Genomic DNA, 14,873 nt, shown 5'->3' with positions numbered 1-14,873 from the left:
AATCGTCGAATCGTCTCCGCTCTTCTTCTCGTAATATTTATCTTATTGTTTCTCTATTATTCCAACTTCTACGCCAGACTACACGGCTACAGATAAGACACCAGAGCACCGCTGCCGGCGCACTTTGAAAAGAAGGGGGCTAGCCGAACACAACGGGTGTGTCTGTCTGAAGATGAAAAGTGGAGCGAGATCCGCACGATTTGGCGCTGACGGGATGATCTTTGTTTTTGAGCTCCGGCAACCTCGCAGTTTGTCTCAACCGTCATTTCTTCCCCGAGCTCCGAAAGGTGCAGGCGGAGGGTGTATTAGGAGGAAAGTTCGGAGACGCGTCGCTCCAAGATGAACGTCTTTCTCTGCCACTCAGGACGGGCAAAGGCAGAATTCTCCCAAGACAATGCCGTTGGGAGCGAAGAGACAATTCTTTCGAGTTGCGAGGCCTTCTCTGACCTTCCATCATGTTTCTTCCGCAATGCTCTCTGATTGCTGTTTGCAGAATCGACTCTGAGGCTTTTACGAATGGACTGTGTGACGATAAAACTAGCCTTTGTTATTCAGCTTCACAGTTTTGTGCTACCGCCTCAAGAATGAGGCGTTTTAGATATATATAAGGTGGACATTGCTGTAAGGTGGAAAATAAGGCGGAAAATAAGGTGGATAAGGTGAATAAATGTAAGTTGCTGCAAGGTTGCTATAAGGGAGATAAATATAAGGCGGAAACGCAAAAGCTATGAAAAATACTGGCTAAGATATGCAAACTAGGTAGAAAACTTGGTCTTTCAGCAAAAGCCGCGCTTTTTATTCGTTCGCAGCAAAAGGTATACTTCGTTATTTCAACGAAAGCTTAGTGACGTCGTCTTCCGCATTATATTGGGCGAGGTTGTCGGAAGCTCTTTCGATTTCTATCACGAAAGATTAAGCGCGTGATCAATATATTCAAGAGCTTGCACATAAAGTCAAGGTCACAGCGTGTTCTCTTAAACTTCTCGTTTTGCCTCTGCTCTGCTATAGGTGCCCAATAATCGCCTGCTTTGTCCGTTTCCTCTCTTTCAGATGAGCATGTACGACGCGATGAAAGCCAAGGTCCGCATGTCGATAACAGGCACGCAGAATGGCGATCGCGGCTTGGACCACGGAGAGCGAGGAAGGGTACGCCAGGATACTCTGTAATTATGACGCCCCCTTTCTTTTCTCCTCTTAGTCTGTGGGGTACCCCCGCAGGCGCCATCTCTCTCGTCAGCCAGTGGCGACGAGCCATACACGCGGTTGTGGGTAACGACACGAAGCTAACTTTAAGTTACATAAAAAGCGAGAAATTTGCTCCTGGTTAAAAAGAAGTTGGTGTTTTTGTGTTATGTACGTCGCCTTGCACGGCAGCAATATTTCCGCGAAGAGTGAAAAGCGTATAACTTGTCAATGTTTACCCCACTAGTTAAATAGAAATTGCAGCTCGAAGCAAATAAAGCAAATAAAGTAACCTCAAGAAAGCAGCCACCTTGACCCAAGCAGTTTATAGGTCAAGAGCCTACCCTGAAGATGAGCTGATTCGCTATAGGAAGTGGAGTTTTTCGTCTTTTGATAACATAGTTGATTTTTTCGCTGGCTGCAGATTTTTGCTTCTGCCGGGTATTTGTTTTATTCCAGGAAGCATTCTCGCATGCGCCTGAGCTTTTTACTCGTTTCCGGCGGTCATGCTTTTCTGCTTTACTTTTTTTTCTGCAAGATATCGCTCCCGTATCGGATGTACATGGCAGCTTACATACGACTGGGAATTTTAACCGCTTGGCAGTAAGGGCAGTTTTTCAAAGATATTTTGTTCCCACATAAATATATAATTCGCTAATTTGTCGGGTGTCGTAGTTGTGGACAACCACGAAAGAAAGAGAGCAAAAACTTTCGCGTATCACGAGCTGCATACACTATTTGAGCACAAACCATGTGGTGCCGACTCAGCTTAAGTGCTCTGCCTGTAAAGCGTGCTCTGCGCAGTAATGAGTATGCTAACAGCAAAGCCAGCTTTACGAACCAAGAAAATGAGGATGGTAGGGTGAGATCGGTGGCATGTTTCCAAGAAAATGGAGCCACTCTTGTTATATATACATGTCAAGTATGTGCATAGTATATAAACCAACACCAGAAACGTAAGCGGATCATTTTATTTCGTGACATTTGTCGAGACTAGTAATTTCTATTTCAATTCATGCAACGCTTTCTGCTGGGACAGTTGGTTTGTTTCCATGCTTGCAGGACACATCGCAAGAAAAAGCGGAGCACAAGGAGCACGACAGGACGGAGTGCTGAAATAACAACTTTTATTTTGAACAATGGCGGACCCGTATTTAAGAAGTACTTGCAACTCGGCTTGTTGGTGCGTATTCGTGAAAGTCATGAGAGCGCAAAAATGGCAACACGGACGAGTAAGGGAACAGGACGAGCGCTGCACTTTCAATATATTCAAATATTTCAAATATTTATATTTGAAATATCTGAATATAAATATTTGAATATATATTTAAATAATCATCATCATCAGCCTTACTACACCCACTGCAGGGCAAATGCCTCTCCCATGTCTCTTTAATTAACCCTATCCTTTGCCAGCTGCATCCACCCTTTGCCTGCAAACTTCTTAATCTCATCCGCCCACCTAACCTTCTGCCGCCCCCTGCTCCGCTTACTTTCTCTTGGAATCCACTCCGTTACCCTTAAGGACCAGCGGTTATCTTGCCTTCAAATTACATGCCCTGCCCAAGCCCATTTCTTTCTCTTGATTTCAACAAGGATGACATTAACCCGTGTTTGTTCCCTCATCCACTCTGCCCGCTTCCGATCTCTTAACGTTACCCCTATCATTTTTCTTTCCATGGCTCGCTGCATTGTCCTTAACTTAAGCTGAACTTTTTTCGTTAGCCTCCACGTTTCTGCCCCGTAGGTGAGTACCGGTAAGATTATGCTGTTGTACACTTTCCTCTTGAGGAAAATTGGTAAACTGCCACTCATGATCTGCGAGAGTTTGCCGTATGCGCTCCACCCCATTCTTATCCTTCTAGTTATCTCCCTCTCATGATCCGGATCAGCTGTCACTACCTGCCCTAAGTAGACGCATTCCGTCACAATTTCTAGGCTCTCGCTGCCAATTGTGAACTGTTGTTCCCTTGCTAGGCTGTTGAACATTACCTTGGTTTTCTGCATGTTATTTTTAGACCCATCGATCTGCTCTGCCTGTCTAACTCATTGATCATGATTTGCAGTTCACCTTCTGAGTGACTCAGCAAGGCAATGTCATCAGCAAATCGCAGATTATTTAGGTATTCTCCATTTATTCTTATTCCCAACTGTTCCCAATTCAGGCCTCGAAATACCTCCTGTAAACATGCGGTGAACAGCATTGGCGAGATCGTGTCTCCTTGCCTGACGCCCTTCCTTATTGGAGTTTTATTGCTGACTTTATGGAGGACTATAGTAGCTGTGCAGTTGCTATATATATCTTCCAGTATTTGGACATAAGGCTTTTCTACCCCCTGATTACGCAATGCCTGTATGACTGCTGAGGTTTCCACTGAGTCGAATGCTTTCTCGTAATCAATGACAGCTATATATAGAGGTTGGTTATATTCTGCGCATTTCTCTATCACCTGATTGATAGTGTGAATATGATCTATTGTGGAATATCTTTTAAGAAAGCCTGCCTGATCATTTGGTTGATTAAAGTCTAACGTTGCCCTGACTCTATTAGCGATTACCTTAGTAAATACTTTGTAGGCAACGGATAGTAAGCTGATCGGCCTGTAATTTTTCAAGTCCTTGGCGTCTCCCTTCTTATGAATTAAGATAATGTTTGCATTCTTCCAAGCTTCTGGTACAGTCGAGGTCATAAGGCATTGCGTATACAGGCTGGCTAGTTTTTCAAGCACGATGTCCCCTCCATCCTTCAACAGATCTGCTGTTACCTGATCTTCCCCAGCTGCTTTTCCCCTTTTCATTGCTTCTAAGGCTTTCTTTACTTCATCTTTCGTTACTGGCGGGATGACGCATTGCTGTGCACTGCTGTCTTTCTCATTAGCGCTCTGATTACATTAGCTACTGTACAGGTCTGTGTAGAACTCTTCGGCTACGTTAACTATCTTATCCATATTGTTAATGACATTTCCCTGCTTGTCTCTTAATGCATACATCTGGTTTTTACCTATGCCTAGTTTTCTCTTCACTGTTTTTAGGCTACCTCCGTTCTTTATAGCATGCTAGATTCTCTCCATATTAAACTTCCTTATGTCGGCTACCTTGCGCTTATTTATTAACTTTGATATCTCTGTTAGTTCTATTCTATTGGTAGGGTTAGATGCCCTCATGTTTTGGCGCTTCTTAATCGGATCTTTCGTCACCTGAGATAGCTTGATGTCAGATTATCGTGCATTGAATGAACATCAAGATCATCTTCCTCAGTTAAAGCTGAATATCTGTTTTGCAGCGCTATCCTAAACTCCTGTGCTTTCCCTCTTACGGCTAACTCGTTAATGGTCTTCTTCACTAGCTTCTTCCGTTCCCTCTTCAAGTCTAAGCTAATTCTAGACCTTACCATTCTGTGGTCGCTACAACGCACCTTTCCGAGGACGGCCACATCCTGAATGATGCCAGGTTTAGCGCATAGTATGAAGTCGATTTCATTTTTAATCTCACCATTGGGGCTCTTCCAGGTACACTTCCTGTTTTCTCGTTTGCGGAAAAAGGTATTCATGATCTGTAAATTATTTCTATCCGCGAATTCGACTAATAATTCTCCCCTGCTATTTCTAGAGCCTATCCCATAGTCACCTACAGCGTGGTCGTCAGCCTGCTTCTTGCCCACCTTCGCATTGAAGTCGCCCCTCAGTACAGTGTACTGCGATTTTACTTTATTCATTGCCGATTCTACGTCCTCATAGAAACTTTCAACGGTCTGGTCATCATGGCTGGATGTGGGTGCGTAGGCCTGCACCACTTTCAGCTTGTACCTCCTATTCAGCCTAATTACTATAGCTGCTACCCTCTCGTTAATACTGTAGAACTCCTCTACGTTGCCAGCTATATCCTTATTAATGAGGAATCCCACACCTCGTTCTCGTCTATCCTCTAACCCGCGATAGCACAGTATGTGTCCGTCCTTTAGTACTGTATGCGCCTCACCTGTCCTCCTAACTTCGCTAAGCCCTATCACATCCCATTAAATTCCCGCTAGTTCCTCAAACAGCACTGCTAGGCTAGCCTCACTAGCTAAAGTTCTAGCGTTAAACGTTGCCAGGTTCAGATTCCAATGGCGGCCTGTCCGGAGCCAGAGATTCTTAGCACCCTCCGCTGCGTCACAGGTCTGACCGCCGCCGTGGTCAGTTGCTCTGCAGCCGCTGGGGACTGAGGGCCGAGGGTTAATTGGTTTGATAATAGAAGGTTGTGGCCAAATACTACACCAGGGTGGCCAAATCCTGCTCTGGTGAGAGAGTGCGTTGTCGGTTCTGGTTACAGAGATCAGGCCGCACTCCAGGCCTGGTTATGCAATTCCATCGACACGCGGATTTTTTTTTTATTTTAAACCCGGTGGAGAATTGCGCGGCACCAGGATTTGAACCCCGGTCCTCTTGCAAGCGAGGCGGATGTTCTACCTCTTTTTTTATATATTTGAATATTTGAATATAAATATTTATATTCAAATATTCAAATATTTAATCAAACTGAATAAATCCTGTTGAAAGTGCCGCGCTCGTCCTGTTCCCTTAAGTCCGTGTTGCCATTTTTGCGCCCTCATGTCTTTCCCGTATTTAAGAGGTGCATATCAGGCAACATGACGGAAGGTTAAATGATCAGTGCGTGAGCATGCCTTCACTTCATTCTGTATTTTGGCAACACTGTTTAGCACGCTTGTTTTTATTCACATCTTAGCCTTTGTGCTTTTAAATCAGTCATCTTTATTTTACCTGTTTTTGTCGTGTTCTTTGTTGGGATTTTGTGATTTTTATTATTAAAACTGTTACTATTACTTTCAGTGCGGTTTTTAGCATTTTTTTATTTTTTCCCGTGTTTTTGTTGGCTGATATCTTTCTCGCTATGAAGAAATTTAATTTTTTGTTCTTCAACCTTTAAATATGATTCCTTTGCCTCATTTTGGGTGTCTGTCCTTTTTGGCGCTGATTCATTCTTGGTTCTTCTTTGAAGAACTGCTTTCGAAATTCGTTCCTATGCGTAGGAGTGCCGGGAGATATCACCTGAGCTGCAGCTTTATTTCTTATCAGAGCTACACTCTGTTAACATTTTAGTTGGCGTGGGGTCATTACTTTTTTTCCTTTTAGTCACGGTTTTTTTTTCTTACAGCAGTGTTTTTTGCCTTTCGCGTTGGCTTTGGTTCCCTTTCGTCCTTTTCCCTTGGTCGTGTGGCCTGATATGCACCTCTTAAATACGCGTTCGCCTCTTTTCGAAACAAAAGTTGTTAGTTCTGTACTCCGTCCTGTTCTCCTCTTTGTTCTTGTGCTCCGTTCATTCTTGCGCTGTGTCCTGCAAGTTTATTTCAATTTTCCGCTTCAGGTGTGCCGCGCCTCAACCGTCTGAATCAGTTGTGCACTGCGTGCAGGCTTGACACGTCACTAGACTGCGCTCAACAGCGAAAAAATACTGATTTCTTCAACCCTCTGTCCCGCTTTTCCTCCTTTCCTCTACCCCATAACAGCTCTATAATCCGCCGCCTCACCTAGGTCAAGCTGACGGCTTCGGAGAGTTCCCGGGCGTCAACACGCACACTCAAGTCTGAACTACTTGTCCCAGCCACGCGCAAAACTAGACTGTGCGGGCACACAGGACGGAGGACCGTGTCCGCATCAGGTTGGACAACACGACCAGAAATCGATCTACCGCAGCCGGCGGGCGGAGAGTGAGGATTCTCTTCGCTTGTGTGCGGGTAGTCGGAACTCTTTGCGCATGTGTGAATGTGTGTGGTTTCTCGATGTGGCCGCTGGGACCACGTCTATTTCTCGGAGCGTCGAAACAACTTGTTGTTTTTGCCGTTTTCATAGTTGCGGTAGGGGTATAAGGCTGGGGCTCTTATGGGTTTTTTTTTTCTCTCTCTTACCTGTCTAGATATCTTTATCATGCGTTGTTATGTTCGTGTATCAAAAAAGAGAATCTTCTAGTGTCCTAGCCTCTTCAGTTTACGCTTTGTAAATCTATCTTATATATATATATATATATATATATATATATATATATATATATATATATATATATATATATATATATATATATATATATATATATATATATATATATATATATATATATATATATATATATATATATATATATATATATATATATATATATATATATATACTCCTAAGAGCCTCAGCTGACATTTCCATCCTAAAAGAGGTTATTTTGCTGCTGTTTTTCCTTTTTCCAAAATGTATTTACTTTTGACTTGTACACACGAATACTGATAGCAAACAAACGAATCTCTGGCGTACATGTTTCGCATCCCTCAAAGAATATGTGACGGCCGCATAGACTTTCAGCGTTCGAATTCAAAAAAAATTAACCAGGATAATTGCAAGAACTTGGACGAATGTCACATGCAAATTCTGAACGCGCATCCTCTCAACCGTTAGAGGTAAGGCTTTATAATATTCATAACTGATTGTAGTGCTTATTATTAAAGCAGCATGGAGCGACATGGCAACCGCCTTCATGTCGAGGCTCAGCACATAATGCGTGCATGCCCATTCCAGCTGCTATTTAAAGCAGAGACACTCCATAACTGAATAATGCTCGCCCACAGCGGACAAAGTGCGAGGAATCTGATAAGAACTCGGCAGCGACAATGAGTTATGAATTAAGCAAAAATTTTATCCGTTATCGCTCTACGGCAAGACGCGATTGTTCCAAATTATTACAGCAAGCTTCCAGTGATGGTATGCATTCATCTGAAATGAGATAAAAGCAGCACGGGAGATCCGCACACCAAGCTAATTATGCAGCCGAATTACCTGCGTTTAAAATTTTTTATGGGTCCAAAGAAACGGAGTGCTAAGTGGAAGACCGTTCGGTACCTTATGCGGTGGGAACAAGGGGCGATTGATTAGGCTAGTACCGGTACTTATGAAAAAAAAAAGTTTATTTTCACATTGCTTAACGTTTCTTAGCGAAGCGGGAAATTAGCTTTGTGTATCTCACATTTAATTCGACTTAATTTTAGACATCACTATGCGTACGACATAGCGAAAGTCCTTGCTTTCACAAGCGAAACCTGAAGCAATGAAGGGCGAAAGATTCGGACTTTCTGACCACTAATATAAACATTGTTTGTAAATTCTGGAGAAAAAAAAAGATGCATTTGATTCTCCGCAATCTGAAGGTTCGTCAGCGCTTCCAGCAGCAGATTTCGCCTCACTTGCGCGAGCCATATAGTTCAAGGACCCAACAACTGAAGGAAGGAGTCTAGCTTCACGATAAATCTGTGCTCATGGCGCTTGCCAACGAGATCAAGTCGCAACATTACGATACAGAGGCTCCTTGAAAGGCTCCGACAGAAATCAGCGTCTTTTTTTATATAGATACGTAGTCGCATTTGTTACGTCACTTTGTTTTGTAAGAGTTCCCTGCTTTTTCGCATTCAACAAACTTCTCTGCAGTAGTCGTTTCATGACACCTTAGCAGCACCATGCGTCTTCTCTGCCCTAGCTTTGTAAATACTGCATGCTTTTATTCGTTTTTTATTGCTTTCCAAACTGTACGTACATTTACTCAATTTACCCAGTTGATTCTTGTGTCCAAAGTGTTGTGCATGCATTAGAAAAAGAAAACTAAGGTGACCGTGCTTTTATACGGCTTCTCGTGATCGCCCATGAGCCCCACGCAGCGCGGAGGATGTCTTCTTAATATGCTCATGTTTTATTCAACACAGCGAGCCAACCGGAACAAACTTTTGTTACATATATATTGTCGCGGGTTATATCAAATCTCATGCTTAATCTCGGTAGTCGCCTCACTCGCAGCAATGGTTCAAGTCTAGCAATTTGTATGTGTAGAATCGTGGGAAGTGTGCGTCGCTAATGAACTGAGTTCGCTTAAGTACTGCAGAGCTTCTGTCACGACTTGGGTTTTCGTACTTGTGTGTTTGCGCGTGTGTGCGTGTTTGTGTATGTGTGCGTGCGATCGTGCGAGTGTGTGTACGTGTGCGTTCGTTCGTGCGTGTGTGTGTGTGTGTGCGTTCATGCGTGCGTGTTCTTATACATTAGGATTTACCACCTGTAAGCGTCTGTTTTCAACGTTGTTCAGTGAAAAAAAAAACGCCGCGGTGCTTCAACATGACACCAACATATCCTCCAATGCACAGTCAACAAAAGATTGTACAGTGAGTTTGTGAACTCTTGACCCTTCTGTCGCTGTCGTGGGTTGGCTGAGTACCACCCCGCAAAGCTCGTAGTGCATACAAGGCCACCGTGTACATAACCGCAATTGTTTTTCACCAGTTGATGTTGCTGCCCTTAAATGTTCCGCCTCATGCGCCATTCCCAATGAGCGTGCGTAATTTTTCACAAAAACTTTCGACACTGCAGTTATTGCTTCCACATTATTCGTTAGGTGTACCGGTGCCAAAACGCTTGTATCACAGACGCGACTGTTTTCTAAAAAACTTTTTCTGTTCTAGGCTTCCAGACCGGCTGTTAATTTGTTAATGCGCATGCAAAAAACGAAATGCCGTTTAAAGCATGCTCGTTTTTTTTCTGGTTCCCATGTTTGATTTATCAGTGAAAAAGAGAAAAAAAAATGTGCAAGCCTTTCTTTCCAGTTCCCAGTTTTCGAACGTCTCCAATGGCTCATACGGTGCGGAATGTTATCCGCAGGTTGTAACAGTCTCGGTTCATATGTGCCCCTTCCATGCGTTGTGTACCCCGATGCGGCGCTCAAATGTTTATGAAAAGTAACTTGTGAAATCTGAAGAAGCACTCTCGTAGAACCTAGTCTAAAAAGTAAGAGTAAATAAAATATCTCCAGTGAACGAAAAAAAATTGGTTACGGCCAGCTCGTGGCTAATCCTCCTGGGGACACATCACGAACTTAGTTTACACGTGTTAAAACCTTAGCCGAGTCTCTTCCTCGCAACTACCTTCTTGTTATAGCTTTTTATGCATGCGCGATTATTCCACGTCAGAGTTATAGCTTCTTAAAAGACGTCTTGAGCGGTCGAGTGTGTAAAGTAGATATCCTGACACTCCTAAGGTGAATGGTAAAGTTCTAAGACAGCGAGCAGAGGAAGCAAGATTAGCGAGAAAATTCCTGTTTCATTTTGCAGCTTTTTACACTCTGGCACATGTAAGTGTGGCAAAGGGACGCCCGTGGGGAAAGCAGGATTTCAACAAACTACGTAGCGAGGATGGACTGGAATCTGACACACACACAACTAATTCCGCGCAGGCAAATAAATGTGAAGTTCCCAACTCCAATGAGGTTTATGAAATGCTAGGCAGACAGCATTCTCAAAATTGTTAACACAATGAGTTGACTGTTTCAATAACGCAAAACGCACAAATACGTATTCAAAAAGCCATAACGTCGATCGTTGGCTACTGGCACGAACAATGAGAGGGAAGAGAAGCTGTTGAGTTCACTGTGCTCATTCCTGCTTCGGTGAATGCGAAAATTAATTCCACGACACCAACGACACAGCGCGCACATTTTTATATGTGATCGGTGCCAGATCCCAAGTGGTCGCCCTTTTTTCCATTGACATTGGATGTCGAGAGGAAAAAAAAATTTCCAGCGATTCCAGCCCTGTCGCCAGTATTTTTTGCTGACATAGTACAAATCGAACGAGGGAAATTGTTATAATGACCAACAATATTCTAAAATTTATTCGGTACACGCGCAGCGGGTTTTCTGAAAAGAAACGTTTGTCAAGTGTGCTTCGTCTTTGATCAAATAACAAAGTTTATCCACTCAGCTGTTCGCTCGACAAATTTAGTCAGGTATCCAGTAAAGTTAATAATAAATTTGCTTGGCATAGTAGTTCGGTACATTCGTAATCATTAGAAACGGAGTAAAAAAAATAAAGAACTGGGCGTGCGCGGACCAATCTCGTCGAGGCATTGTGATTGCATGAAGCTGCCTCGGCGCACATGTCTCGACTCCATGTGTTCCCTTTGAGTCCACTTTACGGGAGGCGCAGCGGTCAATAAACAGTTATTTCCAAAACTGACTTGTTTATGCGTTCTTTTTCTTCAAGAAACGTGACTACAGGTTTGCGTTTCACTTTTCTTCGAATGTAGACGTGGAGATGACAGTTCAGCAAATAGGTGTTCTGTGTGTTCTGTGCTCAAATGGGCACAAACATTTAGTCTCTTCGCAAGGAATGACGAAGACGAAAAAACTACGTCAAAGTTAGATTTTCTGCGCAGGTTGCTCACTCTGGCTTCCACATTCTTCAGGTTGCGCTGCAACGACCGACACATATTACATCAATTCTGCCTATACTTTCTTCAGGACCGTTCCAGGTGCAAGAGACATTAAAAAAGCACTGTATTATTTAACGTGCTGCAACTGGGAAACCACGCACAGGACAAAGACAAAGGTCACAAGACGAGCGCCCTAAATCAAGGTAACCGCGTTCAATAAAGATTGTGCGTTAAATACTCTAGTATGTACAACCAACTAGCCCAAGTGCCGCTTTGCTTGCAAGAAAGCGCATTGCCGGACACTGAACGGTTCCAGCTAAAGTCATTGTTTTGTATAAGGAGCAGTACACAATAACAGAATAGTAGCTATTTATAACGCCATATGCCACGTGCACATCAGTCTAGGTAGCCTACTGTACAGAACAACCAATTAAATTGCCGTTCATAGTAGCAAGAAATGCCGTTCCTAGTATCTGTATACCCTGATGTGCCGCAGGATTACAACAAAATAGTATAAATTCAGTCGTACTCAGTGTCACAAATTCGGGTAAATAAAATGTGGCAGAAATGTGCGCCTTTACATGTTTGGCTTATCAACGCACAAGCGGTTCTTTATGAATAAAAGATGCTGAACTAGTCAAGAATGAGCACTGTGCTATCGACTGGTAGGCAGAAAGCATATCAGTTGGTCTGATGTCCCGCTCAAAATGCGTCAGCGCCCAAGTAACGTAGCCAAAAGAGCGAGAAAGTATTTTTTTATATTTCATTTAAAGGTTTTTGAAAACATGTTGCGTCCTTTTCTTCGTTCCATTCTGTGCGCGGAGAAATCGACGATAATAGTGTATTGACATGGCGTGACTACTACGCCTCTTGTCACCTAGGGTTAATACTAAATATCGGGTTGCGATTCTGTTCTCAGAAGCAACACACGGAAAGGAAAACGTTCTGGATTTAAGAATTCTCAGGGGATTGGTCTAATGTTAATTTGCCACACAATCAAGTTCCACTCTTCAATGAAAACCTTGGCATTGTGCTCACCCGCACCTTCCCACTCATTAACAACGATGTGCTCACGTGTATTCTAGAACTGATCAAAAAATTTAAACTCGCCATCAAGCCTTACCCGCCGCGGTGGCTCAGTGGTTAGGGCGCTCGACTACTGATCCGGAGTTCCCGGGTTCGAACCCGACCGCGGCGGCTGCGTTTTTATGGAGGAAAAACGCTAAGGCGCCCGTGTGCTGTGCGATGTCAGTGCACGTTAAAGATCCCCAGGTGGTCGAAATTATTCCGGAGCCCTCCACTACGGCACATCATTCTTCCTTTCTTCTTTCACTCCCTCCCTTATCCCTTCCCTTACGGCGCGGTTCAGGTGCTTCAGTATCAGAGCAGAACCTCGTTCTATTCAGTAGAGAAAGCACACGCTCAACTTCGGCTGATCATGCCCCCTATTCCGTTTCCTTCCGCCTCGCATTTCACCCCCCCCCCCCCCCTCCCCAAAGGCCGTCTTCCCAATCCCGCTGCGTTTCCCGCTGTCCTTCACCTTTCCTTCACCTCGTGTCCGCAGGCTTTTCTCTGTCACAGTCACTTTTCCATTCGCATTCGTTCCGCCGCACGCCCTGCCACCTCCATCACCGATTCGGTTCCAATCTGCCGGACTCATTCTGCTCGTACCCTTGCCAGCACGGCGCGCCGGCTGGAATTGTCTTTTTTCCCTTTCCATTTCTTTCTTTTTCTCGTGCATTTCTTTCTTTTCTCTCCCTTCCTGCTATGTCTATATTCTGCGGGTTTATCTTCACGGTTGCAGTTTTGTTGCTTCTTTTCCTTTTTGTATTTTTGTGTGTTCCTTTTTTCCTCCATATCAGGCGCCCACGCCCTCTCTTTCTCGGCCCTTCGCTGCGCAGAATCTTCCTCCTCTGCACGTTATATCATCCGACATCTGAAACGAGAACAGCGAAAGTGCACGTTAGCGCACACACGCTTACACACAGGCAGGCCGGAGCGACAGCGTGCAGCCAACCAGCTGCGATGCGCTCTCGGATCGGCGGCGGGGCCACAGCTGCCAGATGTAGGCCCCGCAGCCGGCGGGCTCGAACGCGGAGATGGGCGCTAACCTGATTTTCTGCCCGTTCCTTTACCTCCTAACACGCCTGCCACTGAGTGGCCTTCCTCCAGGGCGGACCTTTGGACAACGCGGTAATGACTTCAGTCCTGCCAGAGACAAGACCGCGACACGCGCAAAAATGAGGCCGAGCGGACACGGATCTCGGGGCGCATGGCCGTGCAGCGTCGATTCTCTGTGGGCGTTGCGGCCGTGTCCACCCAAGCTTTTTGACGGTCGACGATAGAGCAAGGAAGAAAGCGTCGCGCAGCTCACGCCGAGGCACGCACGCACCACGAAACGCAGCAGACAAGAAAATGCGGGCTAGGGGCGCATGCATTGCGTAAGCATACACGCACGCAGTATAATGAGAGTTACAGGACTAAACAGAAATAGTTTTATCGTAGCTTCAACACGCGGCATGATCACACATTCTTGTTGAGGCTCTCCATTTCCGTTTCCGGCTTAGAATCTCCTCATTTCGCTTCCTAATTAGCGCCACCTTTTTTTTTGCCCCTGAATGCACGCGTTGATAGCTTGAAAGAAATGAAAATTGGTTTTGAGGAAAGAAAGGCGCAGTGACTGTCTCATTTTTCGGTGGAAACCTCAACCACGCCATGAGAGAAAGGATTAGGCATAGCAGGGATTGAAAGAGGAGAGAAATAGTTGCGTATACTGCGAAAGTCTGCGAACTTTCATCCCCCTAGTGATCTATAATATGCAGTGACATCAAGCAGCACACGGGCTCCTTTCGCGTTTCACCTTGTAGAGTCATGCACGAATAAAGCAACAGAAAGAATAAGTAAGAAGAAAAGAAAGCGAAAGAAAAATGACGGACGAATAACCGTGGTTAGGCCAGATGCGAATTAGTTGAGCTATCACTCCGGTTCCGATTCGAGGCACGGTTTTCGAGGTCAAGAACGCTTCAGACAAAGATCGGCGAAATCGGTGCGTGAGGGCCTTCGTGCTAGCGTACTGGAACGGGAAGGGGGGGGGGGGGGGGGGTGAGGGGGGCTTAATCTCCCCGTTAAAGGTCTGACGCGATAGCGCTAATTGGTTAAAGTGAATATATGCGGAATTAGTCATTCTCTACATTCATAGGTCGTTGGAGGTCCTCATACCACTCCTGGTGCAATGTTGCAGAGGTTAAGCGATGTGCCACTCCCCTGCGATGGCAAGTGCGGCCACTGGTGGGGTGGTGAGACCAAAGTTGCTAGGCAAGGCTGTTCGTGACAAATCGTTACTTGGACTACTGCCACCTTTTTTTTAATTCGAAAAGTGCGCCATAAGGCATTAGTTGAAGAAAGGGGAAGGAATGCGGGAGATAGTTAAAAGAAGGAGCATGCTGAACTGAAGTCATACCGAGA

The 14,873-nt window shown here is 44.7% G+C and overlaps 1 protein-coding gene across 1 annotated transcript in view; it reads left to right on the top strand.

Moving 5' to 3' along the window:
• Positions 1 to 7,147, top strand: part of LOC144129294 (glutamate receptor 1-like) — a 229,833-nt gene extending 222,686 nt beyond the window's left edge. Inside the window, exons 16-17 of the mRNA XM_077663318.1 lie at positions 1,051 to 1,146; positions 6,689 to 7,147. Coding sequence (XP_077519444.1) covers positions 1,051 to 1,146; positions 6,689 to 6,769 — 177 coding nt within the window. The 3' untranslated portion in view covers positions 6,770 to 7,147. The remainder of the gene's footprint in view (positions 1 to 1,050; positions 1,147 to 6,688) is intronic.
• Positions 7,148 to 14,873: the final 7,726 nt, after the last annotated feature.

Source organism: Amblyomma americanum, chromosome 4 (assembly GCF_052857255.1).
Source record: "Amblyomma americanum isolate KBUSLIRL-KWMA chromosome 4, ASM5285725v1, whole genome shotgun sequence".
Classification (NCBI taxonomy): domain Eukaryota; kingdom Metazoa; phylum Arthropoda; class Arachnida; order Ixodida; family Ixodidae; genus Amblyomma; species Amblyomma americanum.
This window is presented reverse-complemented; position numbering and strand designations above follow the sequence as displayed.